The sequence below is a fragment of the Cryptomeria japonica genome, chromosome 8, assembly GCF_030272615.1.
Source record: "Cryptomeria japonica chromosome 8, Sugi_1.0, whole genome shotgun sequence".
NCBI lineage: Eukaryota > Viridiplantae > Streptophyta > Pinopsida > Cupressales > Cupressaceae > Cryptomeria > Cryptomeria japonica.
The window spans coordinates 159,586,434-159,603,595 of NC_081412.1; the positions used below are offsets into that span (position 1 = coordinate 159,586,434).

At 38.4% G+C, this 17,162-nt stretch overlaps 1 protein-coding gene and 1 long non-coding RNA gene across 5 annotated transcripts in view; one reads left to right on the forward strand and one right to left on the reverse strand.

The window, feature by feature from the left end:
* The window catches only part of LOC131044822 (uncharacterized), a 163,371-nt gene that overhangs the window by 123,918 nt on the left and 22,291 nt on the right, over positions 1 to 17,162 (reverse strand). Inside the window, exons 10-11 of one of the 4 annotated variants that reach the window (XM_057978263.2) lie at positions 16,344 to 16,424; positions 15,929 to 16,030 (exon numbers count right to left, since the gene is read on the reverse strand). In XM_057978263.2, the coding sequence (XP_057834246.1) occupies positions 15,929 to 16,030; positions 16,344 to 16,424 (183 nt within the window). Of the gene's footprint in view, positions 1 to 15,928; positions 16,031 to 16,343; positions 16,446 to 17,162 lie in introns of all 4 variants that reach the window. The other 3 variants (XM_057978264.2, XM_057978262.2, XM_057978265.2) reach the window with 3 other exon arrangements.
* LOC131044823 (uncharacterized) lies at positions 5,544 to 10,609 on the forward strand. The gene is made up of 2 exons (XR_009105712.2): positions 5,544 to 6,676; positions 6,749 to 10,609. It is a non-coding gene; the product is annotated as an uncharacterized LOC131044823 (long non-coding RNA).

Consider the following 17,162-nt stretch of genomic DNA (forward strand, 5'->3'; position numbering starts at 1 on the left):
TGTTGAAGAAATTGAAAACCTTGCTAATCACTCAAATAATAGAAATTACAAAGCCTTAAGAAAAAGCACACAAGTAATGTATTATCTGAAAATGACCTTCTTGCAACAATATTTCAAAAACCTCACTCTCCAAATGAGAGGAGGCAACCTTATATAGGAGTCCAAAATTTTTGAATGGTCGAGATTGAACAACGATCAAGGGCCCATATTGAAAGTTCAAAACCCTAATTAGGGTTTCCCAAAACACTAACAATTTGAACAAAAGAGAAGGAGACAAGTGGCATAGCTACTAATTTCACTAAGGTGGGAATCCAGTTTCCTTTTCAGTAGATGCAATATATCTGGACACTAATGGTCTAACCTCCTCCATGGTGACACTTGGCAAATTGCCAATTTGGTAATCAACCATGCCCATGTCATCAGTACATGTGGCGAGAGTGTGTTCCCATTTAGTCACTTGTGCTAGGAAGTTCTCATCAATGAGTAAGAATCTATAAATCTTGGTGAGATCATTCTTGAGAATTGGTCCTGAAACTTTGAAGAAGTTTCCTTGAATTCTGCTTAACAAGGAAGAGGTGGAGTCATATGCTGATACTAGGTTTGCAACAAGTATGTCAACACGCTCCAAGGCATCAGAAGTCCATCCTTTGGCCTCTCTAAATGTAGTCTTCATATCCTCATAATCCTTCATTGACTCTAGTGGAAGAGGTGCATGAGGAGCAACTGGTACTTCCCATCAAGTGGTTTTGTTAAGTGTTGATCACACTTCTTCCATTGTTCGTTCTCAGCTTCCAATCTTTTTATCTTTTCAACCTCTTTGTTTAGCCTCTCCTTCATGGATTTGTAGGTATCATTGACTTCTTGGACCTCTTGAATTTTGGTGGTCCCTCCCAAACTTATAGTAGTGACCTCATAGTCCTCAGGAGTAATATTATCTTGAGTTTTTCCTGCCTTTGGTACTGCTACTTGTATTGATCTGAACACTGCACTATCTCTCTGAATCAAAGAGAACTTCTTAGCTAGCTTAGGTGGTTTTATTTCAACTGGTTTATTTAATTCAGCCAAGAATGCCATTGTGTTATCTACTTGTTGAACCTGCTCAGGAACCTTGGGTTTCATTCTTTCCCTCAACCAATCTAGGATGGTTGATTGTTCCATGCCACTCTCATCAAAATTATTTTCATCTTCCTTAGGCGTAGTAGCTATGCCATCAAGGAATTCTCTTTGAGGTTTTGGGTTCTCAACTTCTAGAACTCTGGTGAGAATAGGGGTCTGACTTGGTTCCTGAACCATTTCCTTCATTATTTCCTCAATTACGGGAGGAATAACTTCCGTCTCATTAGCTCCCATTTTACTATCTTGTTCTTGTTCATCAAATTCAGTTCTTACTAGAGCAGTAGATGTAACACTTATAGTCAAATGACCTTCACCAGACTTGTGCATTCTGCTCACATTTGCATCTCCAGTGATTTCTTTCCTTTAGCCCTTATAGAATTCTCAGTGGGCTCTTTTATCGTCCTTGACCCAACATTCTCTGGATTCTTTGGGTTACTCGACGTACTCCTGTGATTTGAAGACATGGACTCATCAATCCCCATGAGATCATAGGTGAAGACACTGTTCCTTTCTTTGAGCTCCTTTGTTCTCTTAGTTGCCCACCATTTGGAGTATTCGATCATAGGTCTCATAAGATCACCCAGGTTAGATCTTTCAAATTTTGTCCAATCAACTAGAGCAAGAGGTTCATTCTTCAGGGTGGCATAATGTGGCTGCTCATATTTATTGTCTTCCTCAAGTTGGTCTGCCACTCAGAATACCTCGAATGCCCTAATCAAGCTCAATGGGATCCTGGACCAAAATATCTTTTTGATCTTGAAGTTATCAGCTGTGTTATCCCAATAATCTTCTAGGTCTGGTCTATACTCGAACCTTTCTCCATCAACTTGTTTCATCTAATGAAAAGGATTGAAATGACCTCTTGCTTGATATTGAAAGAATGGGTACCATTGAATCTCCTTGTCGGCATGTGTAGCAACTTGGGCTGATGGACATGTCTCCAATCCACTTCTGATACTGAGAGAAGATGCACCTGTCTTTTTTTTCCTTCTTTGCACAATCATAAAGTTTTCCAACTGTCTTACTACTTTAAGTAGTAGCATTTTGTTTGTAGGAAACATGGGTAGTCTATAGGCTGTCTGGAGAATCCTTGGATCCTTAAGTAGGTGAACCTAGGATATTAGATATACCAATACCCAAACCTGCTAATAAAATCTTTTGACTCTTGAGAGAGTCGTTGATGAAGACCTCCTTGAAGGGTTCTTGTGATATGCATTAGGAATGTATCATTAACTCTTTTCAAATAGAATTTCTCCTCCAGGTGCAGTTGTGGATAACAATCATAGACAACGAATTGGTTCTCCTTATTTCCAACAGCTCCTGTGCATACAAGGCCTCTATATCTATATGTCCTAGATAAAGAATAGATCAAATAAGAACTCATAAAATGTTCTATTCTTCTCCAAGTTTCTCAACTGATCATCCAAATTATCACTAATGATTCTAGCCGAGTTTATCATCTTAACATCACCAGTTGCCTCATGGATAAAATAGTACATCCATGGCTCAAAGGGAGCACACTGCTAGCTGCCCATGACTCTGTTCAGTAAAATGATGAAGTCTTTATAATCTTCTTTGAAATATGCCCTCATAAGGAGCCTAGGTATCTTGGAAACACATTTCCTAGGTTTCTCCAACCATGAATGGTCAGTATTAGCCTCATATTCTTCTACATTGTCATTGTATAGCTGGGTTGCTTCATCCCTGGTCATATAGACCATGTTGTGGTATTCAAGGATGTAGAAGGCCTCTATAATTGCTACTTCTCCAATATTTGCAAGAATCCTTCCATCAGGTGCCACTATCTCTCTATTCTCCGGGTTATAATGCTTGAAACACTCTACTATCAACTTAGTGCATTGCATCGTTGGAAGGAAACCAACAACCTGCACTATACCATTCCACATCCTCCTCCTTGCTATCATTGTAGGAAATTTAGTGTCTGTGCCGTGCATCCGTTTCTTGAACTCACTAAGGTTTATGTGCCCTAGGTTTGTATCTCCGACTTGCTTCCACTTGGAGTTCATTTTTGATTCTAGAGGGGAATCTTTGTCAACTTGGAACTTCATCATGACCTTGCGCGATGTTCCAACCTCCGAGGTCATCCAAATCTACAAAAGAAATGAATAAATTCAAGTTAGGGTTTGCATTTTAGGTGTGTTTTTGGAGTTTGGTAGCTAAGTATATCATGCTTTTTTTTTACTTTCTTTCCAACACTTAGCCTTAAAAATGAGGTTTTTCAATATTTTATTATTTTGAAAATCTTAAGAAAACCCTTGAAAATCGCCAACTCAAGAAGTTCAAGGTCAGATTTCAATAAAAAATAAGAACCTGAGAGCAAACTATGTCCAAGAAAATTCGATATAATTCAATCTAATTGACTTATGGAGTAGAAAATGAGAAAGAGAAGAAAGAAAATTTGTTGTATTTGTTCTTTCTCTTTGAATACTTTAAAAGAATCAAGTAAGAAACCCAATATTCTTTTCATAAGACCCATTTTCACCTTCAGAAATGAGAAAGAAGAGAAAAGATGTTGCTTAAGATAAAAAAAAATTACAGGTATGTCTTAGATAATCTGTGAATTTGCTCTTCAAAATAGTCAAAATCTTTCCTCAAGCTGCACGTAAACCTTTGAAATATGGTTGAAAATTCTTAGACCTGCACAAAATCTCTTTCAAAATCTCTTCAACCTACATAAAACTTCTCTCAAAACTCTCTTTACTTTCTCTCCAAAAATCAAACTTCATACACGAAAATGAAAGAATGAGAGGCATTTGTAATGGAGTTCGAACTTCTTAATTAGAAACACAAAAGATCTCTTAAAATTTGTTTCTAAATTGACCTTCATACATCGAACCTGGACATTCAGTTAATGAACTCGATTTGAATCTCTTAGAAAGTTTCCAATTTTTATGCTTAGTTGAACTGTAATCCTTCTGGCAATTCTGATTTGTGAATTTTAGTCTACAATGAATTTCTATTTTGGTTTTCAGTCCATGATCCTCAATATTTTCCTTTCAAAAACTTTCTAAATCTGCTATAGTTCGAACTTGGAAGATAAATCTCACTGACATCGTGTGGGAATATTCCTTTATTCCAAATTTAGCAAGTTCTACATGAGGCGAACTTGATGAATCTGATTCTCTTGCAGCCTAGGCGAACTTTGTTGAGATGTTTCCACTTACACTTGAGGTAGGGTGGACTTTGTTGAAGTTAGGCACCATTCCTCATGCCTCAGGTGGACTTCACTTATCTTGTGCACTTTATACCCTCTTCATAGGGCGGACTTGCTAAAACATATGCACCCTTCACGTTGATCAAGGGAAGACTTGGTTGATTTCATGACCCAAACTTGGGCGGACTTAGCTTGTCTTGTGCACCATTCAATATGATGCTGAGTGGACTTCCTTGAAGTCATGCACTTCATGTTATACTCTTGGGTGGACTTGTTTTGCACTTTGCACCTCTAAGGTGGACTTGGTTTCCAATGTGCACCTCATATGTTCTCCTTCTAGGTTGGACTTTGCACATCCTTTGCACTTCTCTCCATAATGTTGGGCAAACTTTATGAAACTTAGGAACCTTATATATGGGTGGACTTTGCCTAAGTTAGGAACCTCATCCATGCTCCCTTCATATCTTTTGGGCAGACTTGATTCATTGTGAGACCCATTCAGGGCGGACTTTACCTAAGTCTTGAACCTCTTATCTTCATTGCTAGGCAGACTTGGTAAAACTTATGCACCATGAGATCAAAACTTAAAATCTTTACAACTTGTGCAATTCTTCTCAGATTTGTTTGAAATTTGAAAACCACTCATCATTCATCCATTGAATTCCTCTAGATCCCTAAAATTTAGAAAATCGACTTCTTTGAACAAAACTTGGATTTGAGATGAATTTGACGATCATTTTCAGTGAATCTCAGAACCAATAGTGCAAACCCTAGATTCATTTCCAAAAATAGAAAAAACAAGCTTCCCTAAAAAAATAGGAAAACCTTTATAAAAATAGCCATTTCGGGGATCGCGTTTAAAATGCCAAAAACAAAACTTCCTAAAAAATAAGAAAAAAACAAAAACAAAAAACTTTCCAAAAATAGAAAATTGTCCAAATCTACTCAAATCAATTGCAATCTTCGATCTTCGTCCTTTCTAAGCACTTTGAGAGTGTCTAAACTGTGCTTTGACCTTAATTTGCACAAATTGACTCACAACTTCAAAACTCAGACCATTCAAAACTGACAAAAATTGACAATACTGATACCGGAAGGTCACAAGACTAACAAAAACCCTAGGGAGGGTCCCATTCTCAATGGGATGGGTGATGTGTGAAAAGGTGACAATAGGACTCGAGGAGCCTGTCCTTTTTAGGAAATGGGCAACACATCGGGCTAAAGTACAAAACAGGTGCAAACGGATGTGGGGCTGCGAGGTTAAAATCAAATCACTCCAAGGGGATTTTCTGATAGAATGTCCCTCGGAATAGGAAAAACAGGGAATTCTGAGTCGGACCGCTTATGATTGATGGTGTAGGCTTTTACATCATAGACTGGACAACGAACTTTAACCCAATTACACACAGGGTTTTCAATGCTTCGATGTGAATTCGCTTGTACAATTTATCTCCCGAGTATTAGGATGTTGACACCCTGGAAATGATTGGAGAGCAAATTGGTTTTCCTAATGGCATATTGCAAGAATCTGCATGTCCGTTGATTTGGATTACTCTCTTTCGGAAGAGTTGGAGATTATATCCGAGTTACGGATTAGGTGGTAGAAAGTGGAGGTGGAGATGGCTCTGATCAGATGGACCATGTCACTTGCTAGGGTATACAGCTGTGGAGTGCAAAAAGGAGGAGGCGGCCATTAAGGAGAAGTAGAATGCACCCGACAAAGGGAGATGCTTAGTGGACATCCCTTTTGAACAAATAGGAAAGGGGTGAGGACAATTCAATATTGGAAGAGATTGAGGCCCTGGACACCCCCTCTAGGGAGGCTACAATACCCGGGAAGGCAGGTGAAACCATGGAAGAATATCCCAATGTGGGGGACGTACAGAGAATCAAGTCAGATCTCGAAATAGCTTTAAAAATTATGGGATGCTGTGAAGGTGACCTGGATATTGATCAAGGTAACACACAGAAGGATGTGGTTTCTGAAAATGTGATGGAGAAGGTAATTTGTCCAGTGATTTTTCTGGAGATGAAGTGTACATCCTAAAAGAGAGAACCATAAGCTTTTCAGAATCATTAACCAAGGCTAAGACAGGAGAAAAAGGTCAGAGGGGTGGAAAAACAAATAAGACCAAATTGGAGATAGTAGGGATGGTGAAAGAACATAGACAAGATTGGGGAAAGGTAGCGGAGGAGCCATGAGGCTCATAACGTGGAATTGTAATGCCCCTAACAAGAGGCGTGAATTAAAGCGCCTTATGGAGTCATCATCCTTGATATTAATGCTCATTCTAGAAACAAAAATGCAAGCTGATGACCTCCACTAAAGCATCTTAAGATGGAGGATCATTTGGAGCTCGAACCCATTCAGAATCAGCAGTATTGGTAGGCATGTTCAATCATCTTTCTTCCTTGGAACTTGGAATTCAATTTAATTAATGTTTATGGCCCAACCAGGAACACGCAGAAAGCTGCCTGAGGGGAACATCTAACTACCTTTCTACAGTCAATACCAGGGGAATTCTTTTATCATTGGGGCAGACTTCAATGCCACTAGTGACATTACTGACAAAAGAGGGGGCCTCACCTATCTCACCAGAGCTCAGGTAAATTTTTAAAACTTCATCTGTGAGAACTCTTTCATCGACCTGATACTAAACACTGGAAGATTTACCTAGACTAACAAGAGATGTGGATTTACAAGCATCACTGAGAGGCTAGGCAGGTTCTTCTTACAATGAAACTGGGTGCATATTCCCCAGTTGCAGGAGTGACCCTGAAAATGATTGGAGAGCAAATTTGTTCTTTCCTAGTGGTGGATGATCATACTGAAGATGGAGAATTTGGCATGTATGCAAGAATCTGCATGTTCGTTGATTTGGATTCCCCTCATTTGGAAGAGTTGGAGATTAGATCTGAGTTAGGGATTTGGCGACAGAAAGTGCAGATGGAGATGACTTCAATCAGATGTAAACTATGTCACCTTGCTAGGGCAGACAGCTGTGAAGTGCAAAAGAGAGGAGGTGACCGTTAAGGAGAAGGAGCTTGCACCCAACAAAGTGGGATGCTCAGTGGACATCCCCTTCTGAACAAATATTAAGGGGTGAGGACAAGCCAATATTGGAAGAGAGTGAGACCGTGTCCACCCCCTCTAGGGAGGCTATAATAATTGGGAAGGCTGGTGAAGTCATAGAAGAACATCCCAATTTGGGGGACATACAGTAGACCAAATCAAAGAATTCAAATGCACTTAATTACCAGCAGTCTTAAAGTCAAATCAACGATTCTGTATGATATTCTTTTAGCAGAAGCTGGTATGTTTCCAATTGAAGCGTTAGTGGTCATTCAATTGTTATGTTATCTAAAGAAAGCTGAAAATATGGATAAACACTGCTGGCCCAAAATGATCGTGGAAGGGGGGGAGCTAAATCGTAGGAAAAAGAACTGGAAAAATCAAAATAGCAAGTGGTTGAACAAGTGGAACATAAATCATCATGACTATCCTAACACTAAAGAAGAGATTAAAAAGTGGGTGGTAGAAAAATCTAGGAATGTTATAAGGACAAATCAGCTAGGGAAGAAAAAAGCATAATATATCAAAGAGTTTGACCCCACCTGGGAACATGATGAAAAAGTGTATTTGAGATCCGCAATCAACGAAAAGGCCAAAATTCTAATTGCACAGTTAAGGACAGGGTCTCATCATTTGAGATGTGAAACTGGTAGATGGAAGGTCCCCAAAGAGGTCTGGGAAGAAAGGACGTGCATTTTCTGCAGTAAGAGGGCAGTGGAGACAGAATGGCATTTTATCAAAGAATGTGCAGCATACGACATCTGCAATCAGTTGTTAACGAATTAAAGGTGGATAGCTTGAATGAGCTTTTTGAAGAGACAAGAATTCACAAAACAACGAGTTTCCTAATAAAGATCCATAGCAAGAGAGCCAACATAGAAAAGAACTTGAAAACGGGCTAGCATGTTTCATCTTGGTCCCTTAGACCGTTGGGTCTCGTGGATGCCATTAAAATTCCTTCATTCATTCATTCAATCAATCAGCTTTAAAAATTATGGGGTGTTGTTAAGGCCACATGGATATTGATCAAGGTAACACACACAAGGATCTGATTTCTGAAAATGTGATGGGAGAAGATAATTCATACAGTGATTTTTTTTGAGATGAAGTGGATACCCTAAAAGAGAGAACCATAAGCCGATCATAGTCAAAATTAATCAAAGCTAAGACAAGAGAAAAAGGTCAGAGGGGGAGAAAAATAAATGAGGCAAAATTGGAGATAGCAAGGAAGGTGAAAGGACAGAGAAATACAAGATTGGGGAAGGGTAGTAGAGGAGCCACGAGGCTCATAATGTGGACTGTTAGGGGCTGTAATGCCCCTAACAAGAGGAGCGAATTAAAGTGCCTTATGGTGTTACCATCCCTTGATATTACACTCATTCAAGAAACAAAAGTGCAAGTTGATGATCTCCACTAAAGTATCTTAAGATGGAGTAACAAGGAATGATTGTTCATAGATGCTCTAGGTGCATAATTCATTCAGGAGTAGTAGTATCGACAGGCGTGTTCAATCATCTTTCTCCCTTGAAGTTTGAAATTCAATTTAAATTATGTCTATGATCCAACCAGGAACACGTAAAAAGCTGCCACATGGGAACAACTCAGTACCTTTCTATAGTCAAAGGCAGGGGAATTCTTTATCATTGGAGGAGACTTCGATGCCACCGGTGACATTTCTGACAAAAGAGGGGGGGACCTCACCTATAAATTTCTAAAACTTTATTTGTGTCTCTCTCATTGACCTGATATCAAATAACAGAAGATTTACCTAGACTAACAAGAGATGTGGATTTACAAGCATCATTGAGAGGCTAGACAGGTTCTTCTTACAATGAAATTAGCTGGATATTCCTTAGTTGTAGGAGTGTACCATCCTACCAGTCTGAGGATCAGACCACTTCCTGTTGCTTTTGAAATTCTTTCCAAAATTCCGTTCCAAATGCTGCTCTCTCAAATTTGAAAATATGTGGCTATGGGATAAGGACATAGAGGATAGAGCGAAAGACTGGTGGGATGGGGCACCACTTGTTAGGGACACAAAGCTCTTTCAATTTTTCAAAAAGCTAGGTTTAGTCAAGGAAAGATTGAAAGAGTGGAAGAAGAATCACTTTAAGAACATTTTTGATGAAAAAATCACGCTGGAAAATAATCTTGCAGAGTTGAATGAGACATAATAAGAGATTGAATGGATCAGATGCCTTTCCACGAAGGGAAGGAACTAATGGGTCAATGCTTAGAGGTGCTAGCTAGGGAAGAAGGTTTTTGGAGACAAAAATCCAGGGAGTGTTGGCTCAAGGAGAGGGATAGAAATTCAAAATTTGTCCGCATGTCTACAAAAGTGAGAAGAAATCAAATAGAATTACTAAGATGAGAAATAAGGAGGGTGTGTTGGTGGAGAATCCAAAAGAAATTGGCAAGGTGGCAGAAGACTACTTTAAGGTACTCTTGAATGAGGAAGGTTCTAATTGTTGATGTTTTTGTAGCTAGGTCGGATTCCTTCTAGGGCCGACCTAGCATATGGGTGGCTAATTGGCCTATCGGCCTTAGTCACATTAATGTGCAAAAAATCAATATGTAACTTGTATTTTGGTCTGGCCCTAAATGGGCGATGTAACTTGTGAATTGAGCCGGTCGTATAATGGGCGATGAAACTTGTAATGTGCAAATGTAACTTGTGTGAATAGGACCGACCCTATGTTAAACATGTAACTTGTAAATACTTATAGGGCTGACCCTGTAATGGGCGCCAAGCATATTATTGTTATTATTTGCAAGGCCAGCCTGAGGTGTACAATGAGGTCAAGGCACATATATACATGCAAGGTTCATTCATGCATCAATACACACATCAAGTCAGCAAATTACATCCTCCTTCAACAGCGAATTTATCCAAGACAGCGAATACATCTCTAAGACAGCGAATTGCATTATCAAGATCAGCGAACTTATCCAAGGGCAGCGAAGTCATCTCCCAGGTCAGCAAATCTGTGCTTGAACAACGGACCTCATTCATGGTCTGCTACAGGTCTCCTTAATCAGCGAATTCTCCTCTCTGATTAGGGCATCATTCTCAGTCAAGGATAATGGCAGATAAGTTTGTTATAACTCAGATTTTCATGGTGCTGTTCATACTACTGTGTGCCCTAGTGTAAAGTTATATTCTGCTGTTCATATTGCTTCAAGTGTTGAAGCAAAATTGTGAAGACACAGTCTGATTATTGCCTAATACAAGTTGAGATTTTCTTGCTGGGTTTTTCATCTCCAAGAGGGAGGTTTTCCTAGGGTACTCTTGTGTTCTATGTGTTCATTGTGTTATTTCTGGTTATTGCTATCAATCTGATCTAAAGATAACACTAATATCAAGCAGGCAAGAGATTCTTCCTTAATAAGATCCCTCACTGAGTAAGCCCCAAGCAAATTTCGTTCTTGAACAACTTGTTAATTGAGGATGACTTGAGCAAGGCCACCTTTCAGATGAACACGGATAATTTGCCAACTCCAGATGGGTTACTTATTGGCTTCTATCAAAATTTTGGAAAATTATTGAGGATTTTGTTGCAGTGATTGAAGAAGCTTGAAAAGAAGGCACAATGCATAAAGATCTAAATAATGCCTTTTAGGTCCTAATTCCGAAAAAAACTCCTTGGACATAATGGATGATTATAGACCCATTTCTCCACGCAACACATCTTACAAGATCATCTCTAAAGCAATGGCCGATAGAATTAAAGAATTGCTACCCACCATTATTTCAGATCAGTAGAGTGGTTTCAATCCAAGGGGATCTATTATAGAGGGCATCATCATTGCTCATGAGCCAATTTATTCAATTAGGAAAAGCAAAGTAGAGAGGATGATTATAAAATTAGACATAAAGAAGGTTTATGATCAAATGGATAGAGATTTCCTAGCGAAAGTCTTGGAAGAAATTGGCTTTTGTATGGAATGTGTCAAATGGATCCATAGTTGCATTTGGATAACTAGGTTCTCAATGATCACCAATGGGGGCCCTAGTGGTTTATTTTCATCCTCTAGGGGTCTAAGACAAGGTGATCTGTCATCTCCCTTCCTTTTCATTATTCTTGCAGAAGCCTTGGGGAGGGCTAGCAAGGCTATTTAGGTAGAAAGCTTATTAGGGATTTGGACAAGGGTAAGAGTAGCACTTGGAACCTCTTCGCTTATGTATTCGCAATTTGCAATGACACCTTCCTCTTTGGAACTACTAGGGATAGGGAGGCCATGATTATAAAAATAGACTTTGGAAGACTATTTTTTAGCATTGGGACAAGTAAATAAACATAAGTCAGAAGTTTTCTTCTTTAATACATATTTGCGAAAGCAAAAAAGAAATAGCTATGTTCTTGGGATATAAAAGCAACCCTTTGCCTAGTAAATGTCTTGGTATTCCCCTCTTTTCAGGAGCCTGCAAGGCCCATCTGTGGGATCCATTAGTCTCAAGTGTGTCTTCCAAGATGTCCTGGTGGAAAGGAAAGTGGCTATTTGGTGCAGGAAGGATCCTAATGCTGAAAGTAGTAGTAGTGGCTATACTGATATATACTCTTTCATGTCTCAAGATGCACTAAAAAACTTGCACCAATTTAGGTCAATAGGTGAGACTTCTTTTGGAAAGGCAATTCAGAAGAGAAGTTCCCATTGGTAGCATGGGACAAGATTCACAATTCTAAGTAAGCTGCTGGAGTTGGATTGAGGGAATGGCCTGTTATGAACACCTCCCTAGGTGCGAAACCCTTTTGGAAACTCTTTGCCCAACCTGATCTTAAGTGGGCTAAGATTCTACAAAATAAATGCTTGGACTCTTTGGAATCAAAGAGAATCTTTACAACCAGAAACCCTCCCTAAGGTTCAACAATCTAGAACTTTATGCTATCTTGTAGAAGTCTAATTATGAAACATCTCACATGGGAAAATAGAAGTGGTTGTTAGCAAAGTTTCTGGGACGATTTCTAGAATGGCTATCTGGTCATGGACCAATTTCCCAACATGTCTGAGATATGTACGGTCTTAATCAACTCTTGGGGAGAGTACGTGAGGGACTATCTTTGCTTGGAGGAAGTTATAGGTGTTTCAAACTAGCAGTGGAAACGTAGCACAAGTTTTGATTTGAATGGGAAGCTCCCGTCTTGCTACAAGAAGAATTGGACAAAAAGAAAATCTTCATTTTTGAAATTGAGGACCAGATTTGATGGTGTGAGGCAAAATCTGGAAATTATAATGTGAAGGTTGGCTACTTCTTGGAAGAAGCAATGGAAGAGAAAAAGGATTGGCCACATCATCTATTCTGGAATAAAAATTTCTTACCCGAAGTTGGTTCCTTTGCTTGGGCAATGTTACAAAAGAGGATCTTGATAGGTAATAGACTAAAGAAACTAGGCTTTAGTGGCCCATCTATGTGTGTCCTATGCAGGGAGGCAGAAGAAACTACAGATCATCTGCTATTGATTTGTAAGTGTTTGCAAGAATTTAGGTTGGTCTTGTCCACTTCCTTAGGACATCCTTTCTCCCATTCTATTATGGCCAATTTTATAGAAGGGATTGGTTTTTTTCAAGCATTTGGAGAGTTAGGCTTTCAATCGTAATTTGGAAACTATGAAAGAAGAGAAACATGAGGTTTTTTCTTGACAAGGGCATGCCAGTTGAACTCCTTGTCAGCAAGATTGGGAAGGCTATAGTTGAAGTTGTTAATAGTGCAGCAAGAAACCGATCCTTAAAGAAGAGCTCTTTCACAAGTTGGGGTGGCAAAATCAAACCGGTTTGGAATGGGTTAGACGTTTCCCCTGTTTCTGGGAAGGAACTGGTTCATCCGTCTCATAAAACTTGGATTGGCTGTAAAGTGGCTTCCCCATGAGGCAGGATGACACAGTTTACTTTTGATGGGGCGTCCAAATGCAACCCTGGGAGTTCTTCAAGAGCTGGATGCATCATCATAGATTAGAAGGGGACTCTGATTATTATCAATGCTCTTAGAAATAATCCTGAAAACCTCAGTTGGAAGATAGACGACATTATAAGGTTTTGCTAGTTTGCATCAATAAATTAAATGACTTTAAGATAGCCCACGCCTATCGTGAGGCGAACACAATCACAAATGTGGCAATCACCATGCAATCTCTCTTTGACAAAATAAATAACACAAATGATTGGAGAACTTGGAAGGACAAGGTTAATCGTTCCAACATGCATGGTTAAGGAGAAGAATGTATGATTCAGTTAAGCTAAGCCTTGTCATATCGTGTGAAGTCTGAATTACCAGAGAAGACAGGTCTGGTTAATAACAAGGAGCGATGCTAAAAAGGGCAAGAAGGATTGCTTTTAATCCTTTAATTTCAGTTTATTTTCATATGCAATAGATTTGATAGGGGGTCTCCACGCTAACCAAAGACAAATTGCTTTCAAAGGAACAATCTCAAAGAGCAAGCTAAAGAAGGTTTTCAGTTTTAGCTGCTCCATTGTTTTGCATGCCATTCAGATGGTATTAGGGGATGGTTTCATCTCCACCAACCATAGATACCGTGTTAATGCAAATTTATCCTCAATGCTCATTGCGATGCTAGACTTGGGAGAAGACAAAGGAACTATTAAGGTTGTCATAGAGGCTCTAGTTTTCCCTATATGCCATGGTGGTTTGATGGTGGCTCTGGATGCTATGATGGTTTGGGTTAGGCTTTGTCTTGACATGGAGGGGAGAAAGAAGAGAGCTCTCCAGGCCTTCAACTCCCTTATGGTGGTCATTGGCGCCTCAAATGGAAGGGTGTGGGTCCTAGTGGAACAGTAGGTGAAATGATAGAGTAATACTAAGTTAGCTTATGGTTACTGTTTTGGCTAGAATAAATGCATAGGATATCAGCTCATATGTGTAATTTTCATGTATCTGCAACTGTAATTATGAATATACATACCCTTAAAGGGTTTTTGTAATGGCCCTCTCATGGAGCAGCCCTTTGCTTTTTTTTCTTCTTTTCTGATTTATGGGAATGGCCCCCATGGCCGCATTCACTCATAAAAAATAAAAAATAAAAAATAAAATTTAAAAGTACTTTTAAATACTTGGAGGTATATTTAGGAGCCAAGGGCCCAATTTGAAAAGTTATATCAAGGAGGCACATTTCTTCATTTGGAGGTCATTCAAGCTATCCTTTTGCATCCCATTTTTAGATTTGAGCACTTTTTTCTATCGAGAGCATATAAGGATGAAAACCCTTGGTTTGTTCGGGGTTTGAGAGGATGAACATCCTCTTGAACTCCACATTCGGGAATCAAAGACAAAAACCTTTGTTTCCAATCTTGGATGATTTTGTCTGAGAATCACGATCGTGGAGGATTTGAAGATATTTTCCGTTTGCTATAGTGGCACTACAATGTTTTTTCAAGTAAAAATCATTATTATGTTGCCTTATCTTATTTGAGGGTTTTTACATTATTTTACAGGATATTGGAGAGTTATGGTGCATCAAAAGTGCTGGATCTAAATTGTTAATGACATTTCCAATCAACCCTAGTTGAGTGCCACCTTTGAAGTAAGAAAATCAGATATTTAAAGCATTAGAGAAGTCACATCAGGTGTTGTTTGTGCTATTTCAGTCAACTTTTATTAGCAATCATCTTTTTTTAGTGCCAACCTTGCAAGAGAAAAATCCTGATTAATGACATATTCCAGATGTTTCTAGGTCAGATTTGAATTGTATTAGCCTTTTTATTGAGATCTCTAGCCAGCTGTTCCATTCGAGGGCATAAAGTAAGAACAGCTCATCATTTATGAGAGGAATCAACATCAAGGTGGTGTGCATATCAATTTCAGTCACATTGTACCTTCCTAACAACAATTGTACAACTTTCCAGACTTCTAATGCAGTGCTATACAACTGTACCAGGCCATGTAACAGCTTGTAAGTGCAAAATATTCAATTAAATATTATTTTTGAGGTTGTAAAATCTGATCAACGTTTTGTTAAAATAAATTACTTTTGAAGGGTTCCAAGTTACTTTCTGTCTTAAGGTTTGTTTTTATTTTTATACAGCAATTAGGATTTATTTCACATCAGAGTTAAATATTGATTGCACATTTCATTTTCATTTGAAAATTCAGAAATAAAAGTCAGGGTTTGCCATTTCAATATTTAAGGGATAGATAATTTAAGTGTCACATGTTAGCTATGTTAAGCTATGTTGGAGCAATGAAACAAGGTGATTTTTGTTCTTGGTAGGCTAAGGGTTGAGTGAAAAATATATGTAACCATATACGGAGAAATAGGGCCAGTCACCCAGTGTCCTCATGTCACTTTTTCGACATATGTTTTGTGTTTTAAAGTAGTGCTTTGAATCTTTACTTGGGCAGGCTTAATCGGGGCTAGGTTCCAGTTTAGATCTTTATCTTTGGATAGAACAAGCAGCTACCATCTGTTTTGACAGCCCTTTTAGTAACAGTTATTTGCCTTGGTGTGGCTTTCACAACTAAAATTACAAATTTTAACAGTGCAACCTAATAAACATTTCATATTTAATAAATTCTACAGAGATGAAGATAGAATCATAGCTGAAAGAGTTACCTCTGTGATTTATGTGTTGCCGAGGAGGTGATACCTGTGGTTGCAAAGCAATATCATTTTGATTTTGAAGGATCTCCTTTCCTGGTGCCACACAAAAGGATCCTGCGTTCATAATTGTAATCGCAGACATTATGAATAGAATTTATTAACTTCAATTTTAAACTACAAAACAAATCTGCAACATTTAGAATATTTAAGAACATTGAAGCAAGCAGCTATTGTTCCATTTTAGATCTTTATCTTTGGATAGAGCATGCAGCTACCATCTGTTTTGACAGCCCTTTTAGTAACAGTTATTTGCCTTGGCATGGCTTTCACTACTATAATTACAAATTGTAACAGTGCAACCTAATAAACATTTCATATTTAATAAATTCTACAGAGATGAAGATAGAATCATAGCTGAAAGAGTTACCTCTGTGATTTATGTGTTGCCGAGGAGGTGGTACCTGTGGTTGCATAGCAATATCATTTTGATTTTGAAGGATCTCCTTTCCTGGTGCCACACAAAAGGATCCTGCGTTCATAATTGTAATTGCAGACATTATGAATAGAATTTATTAACTTCAATTTCGAACTACAAAACAAATCTGCAACATTTAGAATATTTAAGAACATTGAAGTATCTTGATTGTTCTGGCTGCTCCAAACGATATGGTCAATATTAATATGGAGAACAAGGATAAAGGATGGGATCAAGTATTCAAAGGATTATCATAGATTTTCTTATAACTGCATAGGAAAGCTACATTGTTGGCTATGGTGGGTTTTAAAAATATTGTTTTAGTCAAAGAGTTCTAGTTCAATTGATTAAGCACAATTGATATGGGGATCCATGCATCAAGGTTTAAAACCCTACAAAGTATGATATAAGAGATGAGTCACCCATGCATTGAGGTATAATGCCCTTGAAGGTATGATATAAGAGATGGGACTGGAATCATGTCCCAAACATCTTTGATGGAATTGATACCCCTCAGTCCTTAACCCTTAACCAAAGAGGTATTAACATAAACTCATTCTCCCATATCAAATAAAAAAATGAACTCATAATATAAAATCTTTGAATAAAGAGAAAAATACCCTTTTTCAAACTAGTAAACAATTGGTGTGTTGTAGTCAACGAATTAATTATGTGTAATATCCACTCTCATCACAATGATATGTTGTATGAAGAAGGTTAAGCTCAAACAATGGGTGCATTATAGTCTACACTCTAAGTGTTTAAGCTTAA